The 14,026-nt window shown below is 37.4% G+C and overlaps 1 protein-coding gene across 1 annotated transcript in view; it reads right to left on the minus strand.

The window, feature by feature from the left end:
• The window catches only part of SLC9B2 (solute carrier family 9, subfamily B (NHA2, cation proton antiporter 2), member 2), a 53,454-nt gene extending 40,172 nt beyond the window's left edge, over positions 1-13,282 (minus strand). The window contains exons 1-5 of the mRNA XM_006893095.1: positions 13,193-13,282; positions 12,375-12,555; positions 7,115-7,285; positions 5,297-5,439; positions 3,100-3,227 (exon numbers count right to left, since the gene is read on the minus strand). Coding sequence (XP_006893157.1) covers positions 3,100-3,227; positions 5,297-5,439; positions 7,115-7,285; positions 12,375-12,555; positions 13,193-13,282 — 713 coding nt within the window. The remainder of the gene's footprint in view (positions 1-3,099; positions 3,228-5,296; positions 5,440-7,114; positions 7,286-12,374; positions 12,556-13,192) is intronic.
• Positions 13,283-14,026: the final 744 nt, after the last annotated feature.

The following is a 14,026-nucleotide window of genomic DNA, read 5'->3' on the forward strand; positions in this document are numbered from 1 at the left end:
AGTCCCTCATCTGTTTCAGTGCAGTATACACAATTTATCCAGTTTTTCTCAGTCTTACCCCCACCCTGATATCAGTCCCATTTTACAGCAGTGGCACCATGCAATATTTGTCTTTTTGCGACTGAGATATTTCACTCAGCATGATGTCCTCCAGGCTCACCCATTTTGAATAATATTGAATGAGTTCCCGTTTTTCGATAGTATATCTTAATAGCTTCCTTTTCTTCCCTCTTTCTTAAAAATCACATTACTCTTTTGGAGGCTGGACTGTGTAGATGTTTACTTATACTCTTATCAAATGCCAGAGAAGCTCAAACCGAACCCACACACAAACCTCCTAAAAGTTTAGCAAAATGTAATAACAGCAGACATTAGAAATACTTAGGTGACATAAAAATTATGTTTATATTATATTATATATTTATATATATATGTTTAAAAATAAGCTATACACAAATGAACAACAGGTCTGGATGCTGTCATATCCTGTACCAACCTGACAATCTCTGACACACTCAAGCGCATTGCTGCTATCACTGTGCCAATCTACCTGGTTGAGGGTCTTCTCGCTACCTTTCCAAGCATGATGCAATCCGCATTGAAGACTGCAGTGTATGATATTTTGCACCAAGTGTTTCAAGTCTTCCTCACTTTCAGCAAGTAAGGGTATGACACCTGCATACGAGTCTTCTTCCAATCCTGATGCTGCATTCTTCTTCATAGAGTCTAGCTTATTGAATAATTTGCTCAGCATACAGATTAAATAGATGTGGTGAAAGGATATAACCCTGATGCATACATTTCTTAATTTTAAACCATGTAGTGTTCCCTTGCTCTGTTCACACAATAGCCTCTTGGTCTATGTGTGTACACACACACACACACGGTTCAAATATTCAAATTATAACAGCTGCTCCACAGGAGAAGAATGGGCAATTTACTCCCTTGTGAATTACTGCCTCTGAAAATGCACTGGACAGTCAGCTATAGAGCCGTTCTGACTTGATGGTATACAACAATAGTGTGCGTGCACACACATGTACACACAAACACACACAGGAGCTACCTAGTGGCAGAGAGCACCTGGTAATGAAAAGGCATGTGGTTTGAATCCACCAGCTGCTCCAGAGGAGGAAGATGGGCATTCTCCTTCCATGTGATTTACAGTCTCTAGAAACCTGCTGGAGGGTCAGCTTTGAGTTGGTTCCAAGACGATCACATATAACAACACATATACACTCACATACAAATATATTTTTCTGTATTTATACACATATACACACTCAAATGTCATCAAGTCAGTATCTAGTCATAGTGGATTTTCTTCTGAGGCTGTGAATTTTTGGGGGAGGTTATCCATCTTTCTTCTTTAGACTAGCTGTTGAATTTAAATTTCTTACATTTCAGCTAGCAGCACAACATATATGGCACCACATCACCAGACTTATGTGTGTGTATATGTTGTCAAGTCAGAACCTATTCTTAGATGATTTTCTAGAAGGTTTCAAGAGACTGTGTATATACCATGGGAGAAGATTGGCCATATTTCTCCTGTGGAGCAAATTGTAGATTCAAAAAGCCTATCTTAGGGTTGGCAGCACAATTCTCTACTACTAGGCCACCAGAGCTCCTTATATACATGAATCATTCCATCTCACTAGGCATCTTACTCTCTTTCACTGACCCTCCATTTTTCTACTCATGGTATCCCTTTCCAAAGAATATCTTCTCCTAGCAATATACCCAAAGTATGAGAGAGGAAGCTTCACGTTCCTTGCCTCCAAGGAACATTCGGCTGCACTTTCCAAAACCATATCTGTTTGGTCTTTTGGCAGTCCATGGGATAATTCGTTAGTCTTCTCCAGCACCAGAAATCAAAGACATCAATAATTCTTGTCATTCTTAGTCAATGTCCAGTTCTCAGATGTATAGCAAGTGACTGAAAAGATTATGACTTGAATCAGATAGACGTTAGTCTTCAAATTAACATAAAAGCTCCTCAGAACTTTGGAGAGGTCCCTGACAGGAGACTTGTCCAATGCAATACATTTCCTGATCTCCTGATTGCCAGTACCAAGGGTGCCGAGTGTGGATCCATGTAAAATCAAATTATTGATAATTTCAATCTTTTGTCCATCTATCACGATGTTGCTTACCGGTCCAGCGCTAAGGATATTTGCCTTCCTGATGTTGAGATATAATCTGTATTGAAGGGTGTAGATTTTTATATTCTTCATCAAGCTTTTAAAATCCTACTCCCTTTAACCAAGCAAAGTTTATCGTCTTCTAAAGCAAGCTGCTGATGAGGCTTCCTCCAATGCTGATGCCACTTTCTTCTTCATAAAATCCTGCTTTTCAGGATGAAAAGGATGGAGAAAGAGTATAACCCTGAAGCACAACCTTCCTAAGTTTAAATCATACACTCTTCCCTTGCTCTGTTCACATAACAGCTTCTTGGTGTTGATACAGGTTTCATATGAGCATAATTAAGTGTTCTGGGATTCCCATTCTTCTCAATTGTTAGCCATAGTTCGATATGGTCCATACTGTAAAATGCCTTTGCATAATTAATATGATTGATATATATATACACACACACACACATATACATAGAGTATTACATATATAATACAACACTATACTACTGATGTAATTATTTCCTTTGTCAAACTTTAAGGTGAAATGTTGCATTCTCTCACTAGCTTGAGACCAAGTGTAGGTAAAAAGAACATTATATTTGCTAGTTTAAATCAGTGTAAATGTTAGTGCCTATAGAAAAATAAACTTTATATAAAGTTTAGATATTAGATTATGCTGGCATTTCTATGTCTTATTTTCTGATAAACAAGAGAACTGGTGGCATAGTCCATTGGGAGTTGAGTTGCTAACTTAAAAGTTAGCACCTCTCTGGCAGTTCAAATCCAGTGTCTAGAAATACATACTACATTTTAACATTTAGTCAGATTAGATTATGCTGCAATTTCTAGGTTGTCATTTTCAAGATTCTTAAGTAAACATAATTACACATTCTCTTGTATAGAATCACAGAAAGATTTAAAGTTTGTGCCTATATTCATATACACAAAGAGACATTATTACCCTAGTATAAATCCCCATTGCCATGGTAAGCCCATTAGGAAGTGGGCAAGAAGAGCAGATGTGCAGGCCTCCATGAGACAAGGGCCCATGGACAATCTCACGCAAACACCCTTTAGCTTCTTCAGGGCCTGAAAGATAAAAACAGACATATGAAAATAATTCTCTAGAGACATGCCAAGCAGCTGAGCTTGAGGGATGTTAAGGTCTTAAATGAAACATTTTCTTCAGCTTTCAGACCATGGATGGGTGGTCATAAAGCTTTCAGTTAGCAGTTTAGTTTTATTTAGATCTCCTAGCCACACTAGGAGCAGCTTCTTGTCTTTGCCCTCAAGTTGGCTCTGACTCATAATGACTCATATTCGTAAGCAGAAGGAAACCCTGCCATATTCTGCACCATCCTCACAGTCTTTGCTGTGTTTTAGCCCATTCTTGCAACCTCTACAAGACAGATGGACTATTAGTCTCATCATCAAATCATGAAATTGATGAAGGGCTGAGGCAGTTTTTGAACTCAGGCTGGCTGGCTGCAGGGTCTGTGCTCATAATTCCCATATGAGCTGACTTGACACTCTTGGTGCTAGACGAATTATAATCTATGGACCCAGAACGAGGCCAGGAAATAAAGGATCTTTTGGTTCATGGCATCCTCCAAGAACATTGATCCCTGTGTTCAAAAACATACATGGAAAACAAAGCCAAACCATGAGCATCTTATTATAACACAGTGAAGTTTCTTGAACCAGGATGGTTAGATCTAAGCATGTTTTGCGGTCTTCCCACACCAAAATAAGATGGTTTCCCCCCCTCACTGATCATAATTTATAACTATAGCCTGTACTTCTGTCAGAAAAAAGGAGAATCCTTATTCTTAATGCTGATCACACTTCACCTTTCTCAAAGAACATGTAGGGATATTTTCCGAGGTCTTGCAAATAAACTTAAGTTTTCTACCTTCACAATGTTTTTAGGTGCCATAGAGTCAGCTCCAACTCACAGTGACTATATGTGTAAGAAAACACTACCTGATCTTGCATCATCCTCACAACTGATGTTGTGTCTGAGCCCATTACTAGAGCCACTGTGTTAGTCTATCTCATTTGGGGCCTTTCTCTTTTTTGCTGACCCTCTCCTTTACCAAAACAACCAGTCCCTGTGTAGTGTCAAGGGTTTACTTTTCTAAATGGCTTTCGAGCGCTGGCGGGCTGATGTCAAGAAGCTGCTCTGTAATCCTGGAGGCACGTAGTTCGAAGACTCCTCCTATGTGATTAACTGTCTCTGAAAACTCACTGGAGGGTCAGTTATGTTTCGGTTCCAACACAGTACACAACAATGACACCTTTCTGTTAAGTCCTGAGACTCCACTCTACTCAAGTTCAGCTAGTTGATAAAAATATGGATATTGTGTCTAATTGGGGAATACTCTAACAGATATTTTAAAACTGAAGGCTTGTGAATCTGCCCTGAGGCCAGTGTTGATTTCATGTCCTAAACGGGACCTATTAGAATTGCTTGAACCCACTCAGGTGGTTAATTTGAAGCAATATATGATACCTGGGGGATGGAAGAAAATTATTGCTTTGATTAAAGACTTGCTAAACACATGGCCCAATTCACTAGCTTCAGTTTTCCTGAAGGCCTGGTCTATGCCTCTATGCTTTTATAAAAGATTACGTTCAAGGCTCTGGGGGCTGTTCTTCCTCTCCACTTGCTTGGGATAGATTTTTGACGTTAGTCAACTGCCTGAACACTCCCTGATATTGTCAATAGCTGTGTGAGCCTGTTGAGGACCCTTCAGCAAATTGTGAAGAAAAAAAATAAAATAAAACCACTGATGGGAGGTTTTGTGAGTCAGGAGGAACAGTTAATGTTGGGAATGATGGATTGGATTAATAGAAGGAAACTTTGGGACATTATTTGGCACCCACCTTTTCTGTGGTTAATTTGGTACTGGTTTTTTTATGCTCAGAATTCTAAATAAAACATCCTGGAAACCACTTGTTCAGATAGAAAACAGTCCTGCAATCTCCTATGTGGACTGCACCTGCCTAGTAATTCTATATAAAACAAATCCTATTCTATTTTTGAGATTGGTACACAAAGTGTCCATATCGATTTCATAAAGTTCAGTAATTCTAAATATCTACAGTACTATAGAATAAAAATTCTTTCTCTGTAATTAGAAACTCAAGCTTCATACCTTTGAATCCAGTCCAAGGCCAGCACGAACCAATATAACAGACAGGGCTATGCTTCTCAAAGAGGAAGACCACTTGTGCTTGATCTGCACATTATCACTGATGACTGGGATATTTCTGATGAGAAACCCAGCAAGCAGCATGCCTTGAGTGGAGAAAGCAAACAACTCCTCAGCTAGTTTCTAAATACAGAAAATATTTCTTGGTATAGTTGATGTGAAAGAGAAGACTATATCATCTTAAAAGCCATTTTCTTGGATTAAAGAAACTTAAGCTCTTAATAAAAAAAAAACAAACAACAAGAAGTTAAAGAAAGAATAGGAAGATTTTTATATACAAATTTAAAGAAAACCACTAGATCAGGTTAGTTAATATTCCCCAAATACCTGAACTCAAAAAGTAAGAAATCAGATGTAACATTTGGAAAGAGACTTGATCAAATTATAAGTAGAAAATTTTCTTATTAAGAGTGTCCAATTCACGCTTCAACGATTTAGACCCTCCCAGAAGAGCTGTGGGTGAACATTAACATTACTGGTAAGTATATTCATTTTCTCCTGGACACAGAGCCTACTAATTGGTCCTAAAAGTCTTCTGAGATCCCAACTCTTCTCACTATTTCTTAGTTGTTGGAATGGACGGAAAACCTCATAAGCAGTTCCTTACTTTACCTCTACCTTGCATTCGAACTTCCGAGTTGTAAAACAACCCAGTGGTAGATGGAATTTCCTCCAGGACTTAAGAACCATAAATGACATAGCTGAGCCTCTACATATTGTGGTTCCTAACCTCTACACTATAATAGACAAAGTGCTAGTCTATAGGCCTTTTATTGTAAGAACCACCTTCCCCCTGTAACTTGATTCATGCCACTATTAGAACCTCTACTCGGAATATTATTGCTTTTTAATTTTTGACTCATGTACTTTTAACTTGTTAGTTAAATTTGTATCTTCTAGGCTGCAACACTTCCATGATACATCTTCAAGGATATGAACATGTACAGCTAAGCACAACTGATAACAGTGAATCTAAATTCCAAAATCAATCTTCATAATAGTCTATGTGTTTCCTACTGCCAGAGGGGCCCTTTAGAGTAGTGAGAGAAGATCTTCACCCTGAAACCCACAGCGTCCCTTTCCAGCAGGAAGTAGCCAAGAGAATACGCCATCCCCTTTTCCTTATGAATCAGGGTGAAGTCCCTCTCAGGGAGGAGAGATAGGGAATGGCAAAGGACACACTGACAAAGGAGATTAATCAAAACTGGCTTTGACAAGCACTGTGCCAATTGGACAATTAAAACAGACATGGGGGGGGGAAGAAGAACGAACTGGGGAGGAGGGTAGAGAAAACAGTGCAACAATGAATGAATAAAAACCCAAAATCTCTGTAAATGTTCACTAAAACTAATAAAATTTAATAATAATTAAAAAAAGAGTGTCCTATTCAGCCATTCCTTTGTATATTAACAGCATATAGCGCTTGGAATTATACACTATGTCAGGTTACCTGAAGTATCATCTTCAAATCAGATAATATAACTTTATTGGGTCTAATCTCCAAGCAAAGGCTTTGGCAAATTATGGTAGATCAGACATTGGAGCCCTGAAAAGCCAACTGGACTCTTCTTCCATTCATTTATACCACACTTACCAAATGCCCTCAGTTTCTCAGACACTGTGTCTAATTATCTATTGGTTTGGCTTTCGTAAATTGGTACAAATTGGATCCAGCACACAAAGTACACTTTGATTCATCCAACATCTTTCCAACTACTGTTTTAAAAAGATGATTTACTCTGGAGAAGAGGAAGCACTTACCAAGCAGAGGAGGCAGTGGAGGTAATGTAGGCAACTTAATGAGCCCCATCAGTTTACCTCCAGTGACGGCACAATAGAACAGGATTATAATTCCAAATAGGTTTCCTCCAGGGAGACATTCACTGCCAGTAACTGACCAAACCACAGCCCAAACAAGAACAACCATGGTCACTGAAAAAAAAAACCACAAAAAAACACAACACAACCAGGAAAAGGAATATCTACCAGTCAGCTGTTATGAGCAGCCTCAGACATAATTTAAAAACTTCTTCCTTAGGTAAATATTTAGTAGTAAATAATAAAATAGTGAACACATCTACAACAAAAGGAATTACTAAAATTTAGAAAAATGGACCTTGTTTCTTTCAAGAAACAATACTTTAAAGTCTCATGATATGAGCCTGACTATATCATATGTATTTAGAAGTTTGCTTTCAAGCCTTAGAAGAACAATGATATTGCCTGTTACTCAAGTATATATTTGACCTTCTAATTTCACTGGATGGAAGACTGGTGGCATAATCCATTCGAAGTTGGGCTGCTGCTAACTCAAAAGTGGACCCCCTCCCACAGTGGTTCAAATTGACTAGAGGCTCTAAGGAGAAAGACAGGCAATCTCTTGAGTGAATCTGATTACAAGGAGTTCTGATAGTGTGATTGGTTAAGTGCTGAGGTAGTAACAGAAGAGTCAAGGATATGAATCCTCCAACTGCTCCATGAGAGAAAGATGTGCAGTTTCTTACCAAAAAGATTTACAGACTTGGTAAACTGGTAGATAGTTGCTAATGTGCTGGCTATGAGTTGGAATTAACTCAATAGCAATAAGTAATTAAACTATAAAGTCTATAAATACACGAATTGGCTTCAGTATTTTTTGTCCTTTTCCTTCCAGTGTCTAGGTCTGTGCTCGTCAATCAAACAGTAATGTTAATTCATTAACTCTAAGATTTATATATGTTTATAAGTTAATTGTCATAAATTTTAGTAATATTAAAAATAAATTGGTGGCGGTTGTTAGGTGGCATGGAGTTGCGTGAGACTCATAGTGACCTTATGTGCCATAGCTCTGAACCCTGTCTTATCCCAAGTTAGTCTCACCTACCCTCATTACCCCAGTGACTGTCAATCGAACTCTTGCAGTGTCTTCCTTGCCTGTGCTTAGGCAACAATTACAATATACAATAATATTAAATATAAAATAATTGAGTATTATTCTGTTATCAGGAAATAACATGAAAATATTTCTAATAAAAAAATTTCAAATTTCAAGATTTAGACTGGGCAGTGGGAAAATCACAGGGTCATACAATTTGATAGGTGGAGGGTGGAGGTAAAGGAAATGGCAAGGATCCAGTGGGGACCTGAAAAGATGGCGTAATGATGGGTATAATTCAATGGAGATTCATTTTATAAAATACAATGTATGGGAATGATTGTATGAACCACAAGATGAATGAAGGAAAGTGTGAAATACAATGCATACAAATTTTGTATGCAAACCAATTTAAAATAATTTTTTTTAAATTCAAGACTTAAAAAAAAAATAGATAGTAGAAGAGAAAAGAAATCATAGCCAAGTTCCCAGCAGCTAAAAGGAGTATTCCTCTACTTTAACTTGTAAACGAATTTTCCATAAGTCACATATATTAGTTATATATTTACATACATGTGTAGGATTAATGAAAGGTTGTCATGTAGCATTCTTTATATATTGTGAAGCACTGGGTAAGTCTAAACACATCGAACATGCATCTTTATAAAGGTCCCTGAAATAGCAGTTTACTTCTCATTTATACTTTTGTTAAATAGTATTTTCAGATGCAATACTTATTTTTGCTGTTATGTTGTTATGTGCCATCGAGTCGCTTGTGATTTATAGCGACCCTATGTACAACAGCCCTAAACTCTGCTCTGTCCTGTGCCAATTATACCGTCTCTGACACACCCATCCTGATTACCCCAATCACTGAATCAATCCACCTCATAGGGGGCCTTCCCCTTCTGCGCTGTCCGTCCACCCTAACAAGCACGATGTCCCTCTCCAAGGACCTGTCTGTCACTCCTTGCAACATGTCCAAAGTATGTCAGACGGAGCCTTGAAATCCTTGCCTCCAAGGAGCAGCCCGGTTTGGCCCTTTCCAGGATGAATCTGTTTGTTTTCCTAGCAGTCCATGGTACCCTCAGTACTCTTGTGCAGCACCACAGCTCAAAGGCATCAATTCTCCTTCTGTCCTCCTTAGTCACTGTCCAACTCTCTGATGCATAACAAGTGATAGCAAAGACCCTGGCCTGTATCAGGCATACCTTAGTCTTCAAAGATAAGCCATTACTTTTCAGTACTTTGGAGAGGTCCCTAACAGCAGACTTTCCCATGGCAATACGTCTTCTAATTTCCTGACTGCTGGTGCCGAGAGTGTTGACTGTGGAGCCAAGCAAACTGAAGCTGTGAACAATCTCAATCTCTTCACTATCCATCCTGATGCTGCCAATTGGCCCAGTGGTGAGAATCTTTGTCTTCTTGACACTGAGCCTCAATCCATATTGGAGGCTGCAGTTCTTGACCCTCTGCAGCAAGTGCTTCAGGTCCTCTTCAGTTTCAGCAAGCAGGGTTGTGTCATCTGCATAACGCAGATTGTTGATAGATCTTCCACCAATCATGACTCCACATTTCTCCTCATGGAGCCCAGTCCCGGATAATCTGTTCTGCATACAGGTTGAAAAGGTATGGAGATAGGATGCATCCCTGGCGTACACCCTTACCAATTTTGAACCATGCAGTCAGTGTTCCCTTGCTCTGTTCTGATGACTGCCTCCTGGTCCAAGTATAGGTTTTGGATTAGAACGATCAAGTGTTCTGGGATGCTCATTCTTCTCAGAGTCAGCCACAGTTTGTTATGATCCACACAGTCAAATGCCTTTGCATAATCAATGAAACACAGATAGACATTCCTCTGCTATTTTCGGCTGTCAGCAAAGATCCATCTAACATCAGCTACAATATCCCTAGTACCATGACCCCTTCTAAATCCAGCCTGGACTTCCGGCAGTTCTCTGCTGATGTGCTGTTCCAGTAGTTATTGGATAAACTTCAGTAGAATCTTGTTTGCATGTGAAATCAATGATATTGTTCTATAGTTTCCACACTCTGTTGGGTCACCTTTCTTTGGGATGGGAACAAATATAGATCTCTTCCAGTCAGTTGGCCAAGTGGTTGTTCTCCAGATTTCTTGGCACAACTTGGTGAGCACGTCCAGGGTAACATCTGTTAGCTGAAATATGTCAATTGGTATACCATCTATTCCTGGGGCCTTATTTTTTGCCATTTCCTTCAAAGCAGCCTGAACTTCTTTCATCACCATAGGCTCTTGCTCATATGTTGTTTCATGAAATTCTTCTATGTCTGACAATTCTTTCTGATACAGTGCTCAGTATATTCTTTCCATCTTCTTTTAATACTTCCTGGATCATTTAACATTCTCCCTAAAGCATCCTCGAGGTTTGAATTTGTTCTTCAGTTCCTTGAGCTTAAGATATGCTGAGCGAGTTCGTCCCTTTTGATTTTCTGACTCCAACTCCTTGCACATTTCACTGTAATATTTTTCTTTGTCGTCTTGTGCTGCCTTTTGAAATCTTCTATTCAACTCTTTAGTATCTTAAATTCTTCCCTCTGATGTGTAATTAATGCAAACTGAATGGGCACATGGAAAATTCTAGGACCAGAAGATTGCAAACTTGAGGAACAGAAGTCCAGGAAAATAAATGAATTCTTTATATACATCTAGCTTCATTTCTCAAGTAGAGTATGGACAGTAATCACAGAATTTTTATAAAAATATGAGTCTTCAAATCATATAATACATTCATCTTTTCCTTTGCCAATTCTTACCTCAAATTTTACTTTAACAGTTTTAACTAAATGTGACATAACTGGAATGCAAAAAAAAATATCATAGAGAAGACATTAAATAATCTGTTGCATTATTAGCTAGTGTAAATTTTAGAACTTGATTTTCTCTGTGTTCTAAATATATTTGATATTTCCCCCTCTCCCATGCTAGTTTAGAACCTTACCTAATTTAACTGAAGACATATCTGAAACCTAAAATAGTGTTATCATGCTTGATGTTCACATAGTTGCAGACAAAAATGGTATAAATACAAAAGTAATACATAAAACATTATAAACAATGAATCTGATTTTTGAGTAGTCATAACTTCTATGTCAAATATACATTTTCAACATACTAATTTTGGAAGATCACATATTTATTTGAATGACACTGCAGCTTTTAAAAATAATTTTGAAATTATCTTTCAAAACCTTTCTTCTTTACTATACTATACTATACTATACTATACTATACTATACTATACTATAATCTCTTAAGACACATTACAGACATACAGTTATTTTACGAACAAAAAAAAATGGTACTACTGAAATCCAAACATTCATTTTATTCATTAAATTGATATCAAAATAACTTTCTGATGCTTTCAAAGACCAAACATAACCATAATAATGTTTAAAATAGTGCTGGGAGTAATTTCCAAAGGAAAATACCAAAGCATTTTTTAAGTAATGGCAGCTTTATTAAATTGAGCTGAAATGCAAACCAAGACCCTTACTTATAAAATGGCTGGATTCACAGGTAAGTGTAAATTAAGGTATGTTTTCTGAAATATTAATTGCATTGTTGTTATGTGCTGTCCAATCTGAACTGACTTATAGTTGACCCTTCAGTAAGTTTGCAGATATAAATCCCACAGGAAAAGATTGCCCATCTTCCTCTCGAGAGCAGCTTGTGGATTCGAACTGTGCACCTTCTGGTTTGCAGAGCAACTTCTTACCTCCAAGCCACCAGAGCTCTTTAATTAATTGCATTACATCATAGTAATTAACACTTATGTAGAGCCTGTCTGTTTATAAAGGATTTCATAAGCATTTTTCTCATTGGAATTCTAAAATAATCCTTTGAAATATTTTTTGAACATAAAACCCCCTTGATTTCTGTGCTTTCCCACTACTCTGGTGGTTGGAATGGTTAGGATCAGAGATCTGGAAATATATTGAAGAAGGAGGAGCCTTGTTAGTGTGGGTTCCTGCCTGAATGAACACGTGGAGCAGAGCCATCTAGCACTGTGACTTTTTTCACCTAAAACGTTTCATGTGAGAGAAGTAAATGACTTTTAGTTTGAGATCTCAAGGTATAACAACTTCACATTTTATGCTTTTCTTCATTAATTTTTGTTCACATACCATTTGTGATTACTTTATCCAGTAATCCATGTGGAGGGCAAGCAAATATCTGTCTCAGTCTCTGCAAATTATTTGAATCAATTGGTGTTTCTTGTAGCTTTTTCTCCTGGCTATTCAGTAGATTACTTCCTTCTGTGGGTTCATTTCCATCTATACTCCTGAAGTTCATAACTTTCTCCTCCTGTGTCTAAAGGAGTAATAAATATTCTTATAAGTGTATCTTAATGCACATTTTGTAGGTTTTGAGTGATCATATCACAAGTCAGATTTCATTACTAGAATCAAGGCTAACACTTTATGGAAGATGTACATACAGCTTTATTCCTAGCTAATTAGCTGAGAGTTGGAACAAGAATTATGTTATTATTTAACACTGAGATACACTTTGTGCTATTATAAATGCTTTCAATCATCAAGTTTTATTATGCTGAGTTCAAAAGACAGCATATTTAATATATGAGACAGGACAGCAGATAATAAATATTCCAGAGTTTTTCTGGGGGGGGGAAAAGGTAACTACTATGGTTTTTAAAAAGCTACAAAATTCATATTCATTCCTCTACTTGGATTTAAGCAATAGAAGAGAAAAAGAAGACATCAAAACCACCCCATGGTTTAGGCTGGGAACCAAAGATTTTCACAGGTTCCTCACTGTTTCTGCCTCATCGAAACACACATTGCTAATAGCTTTAGTTTGGAACCTAGTCAGTCATACCTGACCTGGGGTGTACGAGTTTGGGGAACCCAAATCAGTAATAGACCCAAAATTCTCTTTCTTAAAAGAATGGCAGAAATGTTCTATATCCAAAAGAATTTACCTGTGTTTCTTCATCAGAAGAGGCTGTGTGATGCACACCTGTGGATGGCTCTGAATCTTCACATTCAGTTATTTTACCTTCATCTCCCATGATTTAAAATGTTTTTTAAAAGGATGGCCGAGGTAAAAGGCACAAAATCTGTTTTGAAAGACAAACAGCAAAAAGTTGCAATTTGAATATCTTTGTAACTAAATGATTAATTTTTTTAGACTTTAATGAAAGTTTATACAGAACTTGGATCTCCACTCATTAATTGATTAATATTTAATTACTTTCCCCCTTAGAATTCTTAATGTCTAAAATAGTTTCCGTTAGACTATTTTAAATTCCCAAGTAATAATAATCTTTTTTATTATTCCAATACATTATTCTCATTCGTTTCTATTACATTACCTCTCTGGGAAAAGTTTCTACTGACTGTATTTTTTCTCCTTCACCCCAAATATTACATTATAAGATCAAAACATTCTATGCTTTAAATGGAATTGTTAAATTGTCCCCTCTAATGACCCAATTTTATGAAGCAGAAAGTACTGGGTAATTTTCCAATGTTGAGATGAGGAATGAGTCACCAAAGGCAAATCTACAGATTAAATAACTTTCACAGACTAGTCTTGTCAGGTTATTATTCATAAATTAACAACTTTTTAAAGAACATGGATGGAGTAACAACAATGACTTAGACACTGTGCTAAGTACTAGACTAATTACTCACTGGGCATTGTGAATAATTAAAGATTACCAACTCCCTGCACATTTCATTGTAATATTTTGCTTTGTCATCCCGTGCTGCCTTTTGAAATCTTCTATTCAACTCTTTAGTATCTTGAATTC

The sequence above is a fragment of the Elephantulus edwardii genome, unplaced genomic scaffold (genome assembly GCF_000299155.1).
Source record: "Elephantulus edwardii isolate Elephantulus edwardi_28Jun2011 unplaced genomic scaffold, EleEdw1.0 scaffold00122, whole genome shotgun sequence".
Taxonomy (NCBI): Eukaryota; Metazoa; Chordata; class Mammalia; order Macroscelidea; family Macroscelididae; genus Elephantulus; species Elephantulus edwardii.